Source organism: Perca fluviatilis, chromosome 16 (assembly GCF_010015445.1).
Source record: "Perca fluviatilis chromosome 16, GENO_Pfluv_1.0, whole genome shotgun sequence".
Lineage (NCBI taxonomy): Eukaryota > Metazoa > Chordata > Actinopteri > Perciformes > Percidae > Perca > Perca fluviatilis.
The window spans coordinates 10,682,176-10,697,005 of record NC_053127.1 but is presented as its reverse complement, the minus strand read 5'-3'; the positions used below and the strand labels follow the sequence as shown (position 1 = coordinate 10,697,005).

The 14,830-nt window shown below is 38.3% G+C and overlaps 1 protein-coding gene across 8 annotated transcripts in view; it reads right to left on the bottom strand.

Annotated features, from left to right (window-relative positions):
• Positions 1 to 255: 255 nt before the first annotated feature.
• Positions 256 to 14,830, bottom strand: part of LOC120543733 (unconventional myosin-VIIa-like) — a 46,754-nt gene continuing 32,179 nt past the window's right edge. For 7 of the 8 annotated variants that reach the window (XM_039776940.1, XM_039776939.1, XM_039776945.1 and 4 more), the window contains 13 exons: positions 14,408 to 14,523; positions 14,163 to 14,320; positions 13,821 to 13,974; positions 12,564 to 12,719; positions 12,358 to 12,463; positions 11,716 to 11,829; positions 9,098 to 9,185; positions 8,899 to 9,005; positions 7,744 to 7,929; positions 6,997 to 7,113; positions 6,148 to 6,231; positions 4,789 to 4,908; positions 256 to 2,116 (listed from right to left, as the gene is read on the bottom strand). In XM_039776940.1, coding sequence (XP_039632874.1) covers positions 2,024 to 2,116; positions 4,789 to 4,908; positions 6,148 to 6,231; positions 6,997 to 7,113; positions 7,744 to 7,929; positions 8,899 to 9,005; positions 9,098 to 9,185; positions 11,716 to 11,829; positions 12,358 to 12,463; positions 12,564 to 12,719; positions 13,821 to 13,974; positions 14,163 to 14,320; positions 14,408 to 14,523 — 1,599 coding nt within the window. In that variant the 3' untranslated portion in view covers positions 256 to 2,023. The remainder of the gene's footprint in view (positions 2,117 to 4,788; positions 4,909 to 6,147; positions 6,232 to 6,996; positions 7,114 to 7,743; positions 7,930 to 8,898; positions 9,006 to 9,097; positions 9,186 to 11,715; positions 11,830 to 12,357; positions 12,464 to 12,563; positions 12,720 to 13,820; positions 13,975 to 14,162; positions 14,321 to 14,407; positions 14,524 to 14,830) is intronic. The other variant, XM_039776941.1, reaches the window with a different exon arrangement.

Here is a 14,830-nt window from a genome sequence, read left to right as displayed (position 1 = left end):
GTGTCAGGACTTTCTTTTTTTTAACCATTTAAAAGGACTTACCTTGAATAGGTAAGAATAATGTACAATATAAACCATACTAAGTTCCAATAAAAAGATGTATCTCAGACTGTAGGTATATAATGTGGCATATTAGAATTAAAGAACATTTTCAGATTTCACTTATATCTTTGAATGTTAGTGTGGTCCTCTGGCTCCTAAAATCACTCATGTTGTTTCAGTGCAACCCATATTTAAGAAAAATAAACCTCTGTGCTCTTTGCAAAATATCATTTATTAACATCTACATCAGGATATGTGGTCACAGGTCCAAGAATACAGTGTTATGATTATGACTTCATGCTTAAAAATCAACGCTAATGGTTCGTACATTTAGAAGAAGGGAAAAAAAAAAAAAAGACACCGGTCACCATCTACAGTCTGTGTATACATGTTCTACAAATAGTCTAACACACAAAGAAGGAAGTGGCGTTTGAACTTTGTGGCACACATATGGTTTGTTTCCTTGCACATGTATGACTTGTTTAAATCCAGATTGCCTCTTTCTTCTTAATGTTTCCAAGTTTGACTGCATAAATTGTCAAATTGTCAATTTATCAAATAAAAGAAAGAACACTAACCAAGATCTGGAGGGTCGTGTGTTAAATAATAGGTTTTACAAAAGTGACTATATTTGATGCGGGTTTGGTAAAGTTATAACAATTCTGAGCATAAATAAGGATGAGATGAAAAAATTAAGCTACTTCACAACACAAACACAAATTAACAAGTAGACTTGTTTTTTGGGAATTTCCAACGGTTTCAGATTTTCACATTTTGTTTCTGTAAATAAAGCCAGTAGCTAGAAGGTTTTGTTGTCTTGACCTGAAGCCGGCTCAAAAAGTCTAAAAATAGTTCACTCATTAAAAGCCTGTTACATAAAACAGCACAGAGATAATAAACGGAGACACCTGACTGATGATTCAATGACATGCACTACCGTTCAAAAGTTTGTAATCAGCTGTTATATTGACGTTTTTCTTCTTCATTATATTTGAAATAGTTTTGGCCCCAAAAGAAGAATGAAATGATTCAAACTTCCATTCAGTCCCCACAGTGCTGCATAGCAGGGGAGAATACAGTTGGAACTTGAATTTTAAATTAGTTTTCCAGTCCACAAAAGTCCAGTTCTTTGGGTCCTCTGCAGTCTACTCACTGGTTAGATTAAAGAGGTTTAAACTGTGATTTGTCAGTCCATTGTATGTTATGACATTCTGTTTCGATTGTGAAGTTTGAAGAAGAGCTTGCCAGTTAATTCCAGCTTGTTACAGGCTGCGTTATTGTGCACTTGACACTGAAACAGGAACCTGTTCCTATATAAATCTGCACACATTATGATGGTAAGCTTCCAGTTTCTTTTACCAATGACTGATGATTTCTTCTCTTGATATTCAACTGTTGCTCAGAAGGATCTTTGTGCCTTTCTGCAATTCTGGTTGAACCATTGTACAACATTTTGTTCTCCATGTACAAAACAAACCCTTCATACAAAATAACATCTATCTGTAAAAAAGACTTTCTACAAACTAAAAGCATCAAAGACCATTCAGACATATAGAGTAATGCTCTCAGACATCTGACTAAACCCAATCAAGCTTTTGCGGCAGGAGATTACTAACTTTTGAATGGTAAATAAGACGGCATATAAAATGACCAGCAGTTTACAGTGATTATAATGCTGATAGAAAGCCATCCAAATTGCAGCGTTACGTGTGTTACGGTGGGAAAAGGTCATTTAAAGGCAATAGGTGAGTTTTTAAGACAGGGCCGATACATAATTACATAAATGAAAATGTTGGCATTATAGTGTCAAAGCTAACCACCAATGAACCAATGAACTACCTTAATAACCACTTTGTGGAACAATTCACACAGTTTTGTATGAAATAAGTGCTTTTTGTTTACATGTGTTCACACTGTGCATGTGTGAGTGAATGCAGGATTGATTGATTGGTTGCAATCGATGAGCTTCCAGCCGCTCTGCTCACTTGCTGTTGCCCCGGGTTGTTCGCTGTTTGGTCATGGTCGTCAGCATCTGGCTGATGTAAGAGGTCAAGAGGTCGTCCATTTTGTAGCCCTGAAAGGGTTGAAGGTCAAAGGTCAGACATAGTCAAAGGTCAGACATACTGTAGTATTAAACTGAAATGTATTAATTGTGATTATGGCTCTATTTTAATATATATATATATTTTTTTTTTTTTGTGATGTGCTTTTCACTGGAAATGTATAGTTATGAGAAAAACCCTATAGTTTTGATGTGATCAAAAGTATTTACTGTGATTCATCCCCTCACTCTTTACACAAAATTCAGGCTAATTCTCACTATAAATGAAGTGTGAATAAAAAAAAATAAAAAGAAAGAACCAGTGATGGAAAGTAATTTATTTAAGTACTGTACTTAAGTATGATTTGGACATACTTGTACTTTACTTTATGTATTTCCATTTTATGCTACTTCATACTTTTGACTCCACTACATTTGTTTCACACTTGAAGTACATTTTTACATAAATAACATTTTTATATCATATGATGCAGTACTGTACTACTAATCTACCCAGTAGGTAGCTGCCTGTCCCCTGAACACACTGTAAAAAAACGCGGTCTCTGTAGACAGCCCAGGCTCCACAAACGGCAAAAAAAAGAAAAGCCAACCTGCATCACGAAACATGTTCCAGCCAATAACCGACAAGAAGGATTTGGGGGTGGGGGTTGGGGGGTTAGTGCGCAGAAGGGAGGGGGAGGGGACAGGATGAGGAGGAGGGAGGGGCGAGCTAGCCTCCCTTTTGTTTGACAATACTTTGAACGTCAACAAGAAGTGACGTCACCCAACATCGCTTAGAGCACCTTTGTGGCAGGAAAGGAAAATAACTATTGTGTAACGTGTTGTCCGACTAGGCTGGATATTAAAAGATAGATTTTAAGGTGGAGTGAAAAGCTGACCGTCATAGATAGAGAGGGAGGGGTGGGAGATGCGATAATCATTTAAAGGTCCAATATGTAATTTATTTACTGTAATAAATCCAAAAATGACCCCAATGCGTCATCAGATATTAAGGAAACATGCTACAGAGATAGATTCTACCCGACCTAAAAAAATGCTTGATGGTGTTTTTTGCCCCCAACTGCTCCTTCCAGGCAGCGCTGCGACCGCTGCCTTCAAGGCACCTAACCCTAACCTTAATCTTAACCCTAACCCTAACCACAACCAGTGCCTACCAACGGTGCCTTGCAGGCAGCGCTGCCTGGAAGGCATCGTTGGGGGCAAAAAACACTGATAAACTAAAAAAACCTGCATGTTTCTAACAGTTGTGTGACCTGAGACGTAACAAACCCCTGGGTAAATATTGGAGATGTATTTGAAAGATGGAGACAGCTTAGAGCCCAAAAGGACGCAGAATTGGTTTATTTCCTCCTGAACAGGTAAGCACTAGCTTCAGGCTAATTTATCACAGCCACTAGGGACGGGCATTTCATTTGTGTACTCACATTGAATTATATAGCTAGAGTACCCGAGTTGGTTACTCGTAAAAACAACTGAGACACAGCCAGTAAATCCAGACTGGTCCTGGCTAACGCCGTCATGCTAACCCTGCTAACTGCTAACGTTTTCGGAGGACCAGGCAAGCGGGCCACGGCGGTTTACAACGTGTAGCCTGTTCAGCAGCCGTAGCCGACAACAGTGAGTTATTTTAAGCCAAGAGAGGGAGGCTGTAAATCGGGAAGAGAGGACCGTGAGTTTGCAGTGTGTTTAGCGATTGTTGCCGTAAATCTAAGCCAATAAAGAGAGTTCAGTTGGGTGGAGAGGAGGCAAGGTAGTGTTATTTTTAGCGGTTCCTACTGTAATTCTAAGCCGAGGAAGTGTGCCTGTCAGTCTGGTGGAGAGGACAGCGAGGTTGTTGTGTTTTTAGCGGTTCCTACTGTAATTCTAAGCTGAAAAAGTGTGTCTGTCAGTTGGGTACAGAGCTCTGCGTGAGCACAGGCTTTTAGCTACTCCGCTGTTCTATGAATTAATGTCTGGCTATGTGAGACAAGCGTCTAGCAACATTGTTGTGGATGCTGCGGTCTCAGCCTGGCAACCTCGGTGAACTTCGACTCTGGGGAGGAGGGGGCGGGGGAGATGACTCTCTCCAGTATTTTTAATTTGTACTTCAGTAACTATTTTAAACACTCTATCAGTATTACACATTGCACATTTAAATTAGGAGATAACGGCGCACGTTTTCAGACAGTCTCTCCTGGAGGACATTCATAGTGTTGCACTCGGTTGTTCGCATGAAAAGTGACAGATATGGTTTTGTAACGAATGAAGAAAAGAGAGCTCGAGAGAGAAGTTCAAACCCTCTCTCACTCTCCTCTCATCTGAAAGTTGTGAAGGGAGGGGGTATACAAAACTTTTCAAGCATTCTATTGAAGTATAATGGCGCATTAAATGCCGAGAGCCTTCCTCTCTCAATATATGATGCTTTTGGCACTTTGGCATTGCGTCATGAATGTGGCAAAATCCTCTGTTTTGTCACAAATATCATAAAAAATGTGCCCATTCTGTTCTATTGTTAAAATAATTTTTTGGCGAAAAGCTGCTGAACTCAAACAAAGTACAAATAAACTGCTCCAAATGTATATATTGACATATTTAAAGTCTCACACTTCCACTTTGATAGCTAAAATCCCATAAACCCTTATTATATGGTTATTGTGACCACTGTAGTGCATGTACTGTACATCCTACTAAACTCAGTTTCTCACCAGTGAGGTCTCACACAGCAGCTTGCTGCCTCGGACCAGGTTTCCGATGGTGATGTGGAAGTACGTGTTGCCGCTGCTCCAGTTGGAGATTTTAGTGAAGGGGTGAGTGGTGAGGATGTCCTGCAGGAAATGAGCACATACACCATGTTGTTGGCAGATACAGTACACACACTCACACATACTGTACAAGGACATTAAAAGTACACACGCTCTCCCACAGTTAAAAGAATGAAATGAAGTTGTGGCGCTTTAGATACAGTCGTATGTACTTGAAGCCACGCTGACCAAGATCTAAATCCCCAGTTCCAGTTTTTAAAGTTTCTACTGTAGGTGGATTGTGGGTAATGAAGTTCTTTAATCACACAAAAGAACTGAACAGGAAAACACAGAAAAGTGCAGACTATGAGACTTTCTGTGTTGCTCAAAGCACAAGACATCTTTTGTCCCAGGCTGTTGTCATGTTGACATGATGATGCACAAACTACACAACTGATCTCAGACCAGGTGTACTGATTAGATTAACCCACATGGAGAAATCCAAAACCGGAGCAAATGATCACGATATTCAACGAAAACACGAGGAGTCACTGTCCCACAGTGACTTGTCAACAAACACAGAGTGAATGTTTATCACATAACAGAGCAGTAGCGTAAAGAATAGCACAGACTGTTTTTTACAAACCACAAGGTTGTGGTGGAGAAAAGAAACGTGAATTAATCTTTTAATCTACAGAAATTCAACATCAAACAGAGTGAGGGCACCACACAGAAATATCTAGTTAAAGTAATACTATTGAAGATTTTCATTTAAATAAATGTCTGTTAAGTTAAATCTATTGCAGAATGAGGTAACACAATGGTGATTGAGCCTGTGGCCCACTGATAAAAAAAAAGCCCCGAACTGGGTCTGTGGTGACAGTCTCTGGAAAAATCACAAGCGGCGCACAGTTAGGGAGGGTAGGCGGAGCTAACGCAACAACACACAAGCGACACTGCTTGAATCTCTGGAAGGCAATTACTGCTTTTTGCCAAAGAGAATGAAACGGAGATCTTTGAGATTTAACAAAAATGTGCAGACACATTTCTTTCTGAATGACTTGAACTAAAGGTCCCATCATGACCACTTGAGTGTAATTTTGAGTGTAGACTTGTGTATTCGTCACTGGACTTAACTCCAACTACATTTTGGCTGCCAAATGTCAAAGTTTTCTTTTATAGCTCTAAGCTTTTAGATAACAGGAAACTGATATTTTAGATTACAGTATCTGTATTTTTAAATTCTGAAACCTGTATAATAGATAATGACTTTCTTCTCAAAATGATCATTCTCGTGCATGAATATGATAAGTGCGGACCCACCTTAGACTTGGGATCAATGAGACTGACTCCGTGTTTGTTGATTGCTATCAGGAGGGTTTCTGGGTAATTTGGATCAGTTGTTTGCTGCAGAAAGAACAGAAAAGAATAATTATAAACAAAACTTTTCACACAGTGCTGAAAAAAAAAAACAGTGGTGGAAAGTAACCAAGTACAAAAGTACATTTACAGGGAGTGAGGTACAATTTGATGTACTTGTACTGCAAATATTGTACTTTTTACTCCACTACATTGATTTTTAAAGATTTAGTTACTTTGCATATTCAGATTATTAATGCAAAATATAATAAACTAATGAATGATAATGTATTATTAGAGAGGAAACTACCCAGCAGTATATACAGTATAAAGCAGCGTTTCTCAAATGGGGGTATTGTACCCTTAGGGGTACTTTGGAGTACTGCAGGAGGTACGTGAAATTGTTATAAAAATGCTCACTTAAAAATATGTCATTCACAATTCCTAAAATAATTATGCTATAATAATGAATGAATTAAGTGAAGGATTCTAAACATTTGAAATGTAGCATTGAAATGTTTTCAGTTACAAGTCAGTTGTTTAGTAAATCTATTACTGCCAGCGCTGTATTCTTCCTCTTTATATAGACTTTTTTTTTTCTACCAAAAATGTTTTGCGCTGTTCAGGGGGTACTTGGCTTAAAAAAGCAGTTCAAAGAGGGTACAATATTAAAAACACTTTGAGAAAAACTGGTATAAAGGATAATAAAAGTATATCTTTTGTACTTTTAAGTAACATGTTGAGTGCAGGACTCCAAAACGTACACTTATATTCAGCTTTTAACAACAAAATAGGAACGTCTAACGTCTTTACCTTGACTTCAAAAAAGGCAGAACCAAACGTGGTCCACTTGTAGATGATTTTGAGGAAGGAGAGTTTGGCTTCTTCTTGAGTCTTTCCTGAGTGTTTGTTGAACAGCGACATGATGGACTGAGAGGGAAACATACATTTATGAACACTTATCCATCCATGAGTGTGAGTATTCATCCATTCATTATGTTTACACACTGTGGCCTCTGTCTTACATTTAGTAAAAATAAATTAAGATATCACTGCATCTGAATGACAATATTAGAATTAATAACATGATTTCTTCTCTTGAATATTGGTATCATTTGGTATTGAGTCTCTAATGTCTATTGATTTACCGTTGACAACTGTGGGGGGTTTTGTATTGTACGAAGCATAAATAGCTGCAGTTTTTTAGCCTAAATGTTTTCAATTTCAATATTAGTATACGAGCGTACACTCATGTAACGTCTTCTCTTATTGTGTAACTTGTGGGCCAACATGAATTTACGTGAAAAGCCAAATACTGATTATTCAGATAACAGTACTTGACTAGAGATTAAAATAATAGTTCACAATTTGGGATTTCAACGACAATTAGATGGAACTTCGGTGATTCTCTGACCTTTCCTTTTTCCTCTAGCATCATTTTAGTCAAAGTTTGAATTAGTCCAAAACTTTTGTTTATGAACATCCAATCAGACTCAGCTGCTCTTTTCTTAAACTGGGATGGTGAACATTATAATTAAAATAACCGATACGTCAGCTCACCCTCTTCCAGTCGTCGGGGGACAGATGTCTGATCTGGTCCTGAGGGACAAGCTCCTTCAGGATCTTGGACATATTTTGGAAGTGGGATTTATCCTCCCCAAACTTCACCCTGTAGATCAGCGCTGCCAACTGGTACACCTCCTCCCTCGGACACCTGTGGTAGCCCCGCAGATACTTAGGCAGCTCCTGTAGAGGGAAGACGGTCGCTGTTAAGATACTGCGTGACTGTATATGTCTGTAGTTTGAAGCCATCTGTTGGCAATAAATGTATTTATTTAACTTGACAGACCTTTCAAGCTCCGTTAAATAAGGCAGTTATTAGCAGTGCTCAGTGCCCAAATACTTTAATGTACTGTATTTCCATTTAAATACAACTTTATACTTCTGCTCACCACATCCCAGAGGTAAATACTATACTTTTTACTCCACTACATTTGTCTGACAGCTTGAGTTACTTTACAGATGTTTTTCATCCCCTTCCTGTCCAGTGAAAACCATGTATCTCCAGACATGTTGATGTTGAATGTTTGTGATGAACTGAAGGATGAAGTGTTCCTTTATGTGTTGAAAAAAATCTCCTACTTCTTAAGCTAAATTAAGTCTTTAAAAAGCCACTTGGATCAGGTGGAAAATGCATCATCACAAAGCTGAAAACAGGACTGCTTTTCTAACATCATGAACAGTTGACTTTTTAGAGATACATGGTTCTCACAGGACAGAAATATGATGATCTTAGAAAATATGACGCATTGCTGTATTTTTTATGCTAAAAATTTCCCGTTTTCTTTTTAAAGGTTACATTGTTCTGTTGTTTATAAAGTTTAAATTAAAGTTGTCTTATTGATATTTCTTTCTCTTTTCTGTATTTGCACATTTGGTATTGAGGTAATCCAAAAGTAATCAAATTACTTAAATATTGTGGTACTTGGATTAGGTTACTACATTATTTAATTGGTAATTAGTTCTTGTAATGGACTACATTTTTAAAATAACCTTCTCACCCCTGGGTATCAGCATCTCAAAGAATCATGAAAAAAACACAATGGAATACCCTAAAATAGCTGTAAACAATGATTTCACAAATTTCTTAAGTGGTTTTAAATAGAGTAACATTTTAGGTCTCTGGTGTGAACACTTCTGAGTGCAGTTACTCACTTGGTAGTAGTGGAAGATGGAGTCAGCCATGGAGTCTTTTCCTGGCACGGTATTGGTCCACAGCTTCTTCATGAAGAACACCTGATATGTCAGTGAAGGCACTACACCTGCACACCCAACACCGAGGTGATAAAGAGAAACAGTTACAGGAAGAATCAATGAGAAGATTCAAAACGTGAGCTTTACAAACATTTTTTACCGTCTTTCACATGTCTGGCTTTCTTGATCCAGTCAGTCAGGTGCCTTACAAAGTCGAAGAAGAAGTCGCCGTCGGGCACACTGATAACCTGGAAAACCAGAAACATTTGAAGATGTTAATGTGTAAGATGTGTCTCCAAAACAAGTGCTGAATGGTAATCAGTGTTTTAACATCAGCACGAGATATTTAAATTCCTTCATGGGAGGGTAATCCAAATTTTTATAACCCCTTTTGCGGTCTTTTGTTGGGTGTTGAAAGACTCTCCTTAACGCCATTCGATAGACTTTTTTTTGGGACCATACAGAGCCTAGGGAGGTGAGAACTACAGTATATAGAACAGAGATCTTCAACAGGGGGTCCTTAGAGTTACTGAAGGGGGGGCCACCAAATTATTGTTAAAGTTTGTCTTGACAATATACATCCTGGTATGCTGGTTATGGGTACCAGAAAATAACCCCACCTGTGTAGCTGTATTGGTTGAGATTACCTAAGAAAGACGCTGAAGAAGGGCATCTTGTCCGAAACTCCTGAAAAAATATTAATTGCAGGGCTTTCCTAATTGCCTTTACATGTTGTATATATATATTCATCTACATTAAGGATTTACACAACATTGATGATATGCTTAGAAAGGTAGCCATCCACAGATAAGACAGTTAAGCTATAGGATTCAATGCGCCACATGTGTGTTTAACATTAAAACATGATGTATAAATATATGAACATGTCAACAATTATTATTTGAATAGATTATTATGATATTATTGTATAATAGGCTTTAGGCTGTCCTACATGTTATTGTAGCCCCAGTTTAATATGCAACTCAATTTCCAGTACATGTGGTAGGGGTCGCTGCTCCGTCTCTCTTTTAGCTAAATGTTGAAGACCCCTGATATAGAGTTTTTATTGTTTTTGGGTAAACTGTCTCTAAACTCAGGTTTTCGACCACACCACAGCACTGAGATGGCTCTCATTAAAGTCTTTAATGACATCCACTTAAACACAGATAGTGGCAAAATTTCAGTCTTAGTATTACTTGATCTCAGTGCTGCATTTGAGACAGTCGACCACGACATATTACTTGACTGATTGGAAAACTGGGTTGGTCTTTCTGGCTCAGTACTAAAGTGGTTTGAATCCTATTTAAAGAATAGGGACTACTTTGTGTCTATAGAGAATTATACATCTGAGCATACAAATATGACGTGCGGAGTTCCCCAAGGCTCAGTTCTGGGGCCTCTTCTGTTCAACATCTACATGCTTCCACTGGCTCAGATTATGGAAAACAACAAAATAAATTACCATAGTTATGCGGATGACACACAAATTTACATAACCTTATCGCCAGGGAATTATAGCCCAATACAACAACTGAATATGTGCATTGAACAAATTAATGACTGGATGTGCCAGAACTTTCTTAAATTAAATGAAGAAAAAACTGAGGTGGTTGTTTTTGGATTAAAAGAGGAACGATTAAAGGTCAGCACTCAGCTTCAAACGACAATGTTAAAAACAACAGACAAAGCCAGAAATCTTGGTGTAGTCATGGACTCAGACCTGAATTTTTAAAAGCCATATTAAGACAATTACAAAATCCGCCTATTATCACCTTAAAAATATATCAAGGGTTTATCTTCAGTAGACTTGACTACTGTAACAGTGGCTTTACAGGTCTCCCTAAAAAATCCATCAGACAGCTGCAGCTGATTCAGAACGCTGCTGTCCGAGTCCTCACTAAAACCAAGAAAGTGGATCAAGTGCCTCAAAGAATTGATTTCAAAATACTTTTGCTGGTTTATAAATCATTAAACGGTTTAGGGCCAAAATACATTTCTGATCTGATACTACGCTATGACCCACCCAGACCTCTCAGGTCGTCTGGGACAGGTCTACTTGTTGTCCCCAGAGTCAGAACTAAACAGGGGGAAGCAGCGTTCAGTTTTTATGCTCCACATATCTGGAACAAACTCCCAGAAAACTGCAAGTCCGCTGCAACAATCAGTTATTTTAAATCCAGGCTGAAGACCTATCTTTTTAATGTTGCCTTTCTTTAAATAACCTATTTTTAACTCTTTCTTTAAAATTCTTATACTGCACTGTACATTTTATTCATGTCTTTTAATGATTTTAAATTGTTTTTGTTTTCTAATTGCTCTTTACATTTTTTGTCTTTTAATGCTTTGAAATTGTTTTTAATTGTTTTCTAACTGTTTTTTAATGTTTCATGTAAAGCACTTTGAATTGCCTTGTTGCTGAAATGTGCTATACAAATAAAGCTGCCTTGCCTTGCCTTGCCTAAACTAAAGTGTGAAATTTGAACAGCTTCAAACTAAACCTGCTGAGGATTCAGTTAAAAGCTCAGAATAAAAATGACCTTTCAAACTTAAACGGAAAATGAAACGGTGGTAAAAAAATAGGTTATATGTGTAAGAATCGATGCTCGAAACAACAATTTCCTTTAACATCTTTACATGATCACAAAATAAAAACTCTTTAATCACTGACAAAGATAAAACTGTGTGGTAATGTATTACTGCTTGCTTTCTACTGAAGAAAATATGTGCAGTTACTAAATTTACTAGAATCCAGATAATTAGGCTACAGATCGTCGTCACCTTGTCAGTGATCTTAACAAAAAGACTGAAGCCTTCGGAGGATTTGAGCAGAAGACGTCCAGAGATGTTGTGGCAGAAGTCTTTGGCTTTGGTGCTCGATTCCACTTCAAAAACCTGAGAACACAAGAAGGCTGCTATTATATGAAAATACTCTATGTATACAAAAAGAACCAAATGAGTAAGAGTATAAAATGTTACGGCAAATACTTTCACAATAGCATTTCAGTGTCCTGATTGTCTTGGAGTCTCTGCACTTTCATTGCAGCCGGGGAATAACTGTAACGGCGCTGTAGCGTCACTTTCTACCTTTATATTGTAAAGTTGTGGGCATCACAACAGTATGGATGTCCGGATGAGTAGTTTAAAGGCACAGTTTCTGAATATGAGCAAATGTTTTGATACATTCACAGTATTTAGACAGCACCTTGACCTGCTTTATATTTAAAAAAAGACAGAAATCTAACTTTATACAATATGGGACCTTTAACACAACATTAACAGTAAGCTACTGGTCGTAACAGAACAAGTAAGGCTGTAGCTGCTAAACACTGTACATGTAATGGAGCAAAGGTGCAATTTATGATAATTGCATTATTATATATTATGTAGTAATATATATTTTCGATTTAAGTCGTCACTGACCTCGTCTGCGTCATCAGGGAAGTAAACTTTGTGGAAGATTTGAGTGGTCTTGTGCTGGATGGCCTCCACCTCCACCAGGTGAGGAGGGTACTTTCTTGATCCATTTCTACAACATACAGTATAATAGACGAGAGATGAAAAATGGACGCATACTGAACATAAAAGAAATACTGTTTAAGCAGACCAGAAGAATGTGTGTGTGTTACCGTAAGGCTTTCTGAAGCCGCTGCATGCAGTCTGCAGCCAGCGGGTAGTGTTTCTTGGCCTGGAGGAACTTCTGGAGATGAGGCAGGAGGATGTTACTGGGAGGAAACAAACCAGTGCAGAGCCACAGCAGCTCCCAGCCCTTCTCCTCACTGTACCTACACACACACACACACACACACACACACACACACACACACACACACACACACACACACACACACACACACACACACACACACACACACACACACACATTCTTATGAGCTTTTATGGCATAAAATAAAAAGAAGCACTGCTATAGTGTGAGTTGGAGAGTTTATAAAACATACAGTATAGTCCTCTAGTGAGTTAAATACTACATGGCGTAAAAGTATGTGGACACTCATGTTCTCCCCCAATGAAGGGAAACGTTAGTAATAATAATGTGCCTCAGATTTGGGGAATGCACATTCTTGTTTCAACTTAGCACCCTATATATACAGTAACTTTTTTTGGCTCCTTGGGAACATATCATCAGATTTTAAGTAAATACTTGTCAGCAAACAGTTGCTTATTTACACATTCAGCAGTTTGGAGTTGTGTTTCTGAATGCAGGACTTTAACTTGTTTACGTGTAAGAGTTAGGCGTCGGTTCTATTTCTAGCAAGCATGCGTCTCAGGCGCGGCTCGAGCCGCGCCTGAGATGCATGTCTCACGCCGGCATTGTGTAAGCTCTAACCTGTTAACATGGGAGCCGAAATATAAACGGACACGCCACGCGGCTGACACGCTCGTGCGACGCGTGCAGTGTGTAACCGGCCTTACACTGTGGCATTGTTACTTTTACTTAAGTAAAAGATTTTAGTAAAACACTTAAAATCAGTTATACACTAAATCATCTACATACTTCCATTAGATATTATATTTTTCCGGTTAAAATGCACACCGTTTTTCACATGATGTACATATCATCATGCACACGTCTTTAATATAACACAATATAAATCCTACATGCTGTACATACTGTGAATGGACACACACATACTGTTGACACAGAATTTTTATTTATGTTGTTGGTCATTAGTGTTTTTGATGTATATATACATATACATATTTTCTCCACATACTCCACATCTTGTCTATTCTTTACCATTATTTGCTGTTCTTGTTCTAAGATGTTTGTATATTTTGGTTTAAAAAATTCAATTCCCCTTTTTTAATGTGCACACATACATGGCCATTGTGTGTGTGTGTGTGTGTCTGTGTGTCAAACTTACTTGATGTGATTATCAGTGAGCTGTTTGATAATCTGACAGAAGATCTCGTTTTTGAGCGGCTCGGCCTTCAGCGCTCCTTCAAAGATCTGATCGGTGAGCTCGTTGACAGAACGCACACGTTTGGACGGGTAGTCGCCCATATACTTCATTATAGGTAGAGCCAAGGTCAAGGACATCAAACATTAACACAACAGGAAGGTGTTTTTAGAATTTGTAACAGATAATAAAAATAAACCTGGTGAGGTGGTATTAAAGGGGTACTCAGGAAAAAAAAGATTGATTGATGCAAACATTTAACACATTTAAGCATACAGAACCCACACACCCTCCACTAAAGGATATCTATAAAGGCCAGGCAGGCCTCCTGGGAGAGCTCCTCGTGAGCCAGGACTTTCTTCAGCAGAGGTTGTTTGAGAGGCTCCCTGGTGCAGCTCCACAGACGATCCTTCACTCGGCTCTTAGAGATCATCACCCTGCTCAGAGTGCTCTTAGGAGGAGGCCTGGACAACAAGCAGGAATGGTTAGAAATAATGAATCGCACATTTGAACATACACACTTTTTATATGTAAAGGATTAGCAAACACACCTAAAGTAATCGTAAGAGAACTCCTCCAGTGTGTAGGCTTTAGTTTTGTCGTAGATGCTCATCTGGGACAAATTGATGGATTCTCGCCTCTGATCAGGAGTCATAGTCACAAGAGCCTGAGATGGAGAAAGAGAGAAAAAATGGCTTAAAGACTATAATCATTTCATTTGCAAAGACAAACATTTCCTCCTGAAATATCATTAAACAGATTTTATAAATGTATCAAGGGGACAACCTCAAAAATTTATATCAGTAAAGTGTATGCTATATTTAGAATATTTCACTGCTTTACTTTGCCATCAGACAGCTCTTTACGACACAGAAGTGAAACCATTAGCTATCTATGCACTCTTCAAAGCCATCAGACTCTTTTGACAAAAACAGTAATTTTACCACGCAGAACACAGGAGTTGCTGGTCTACC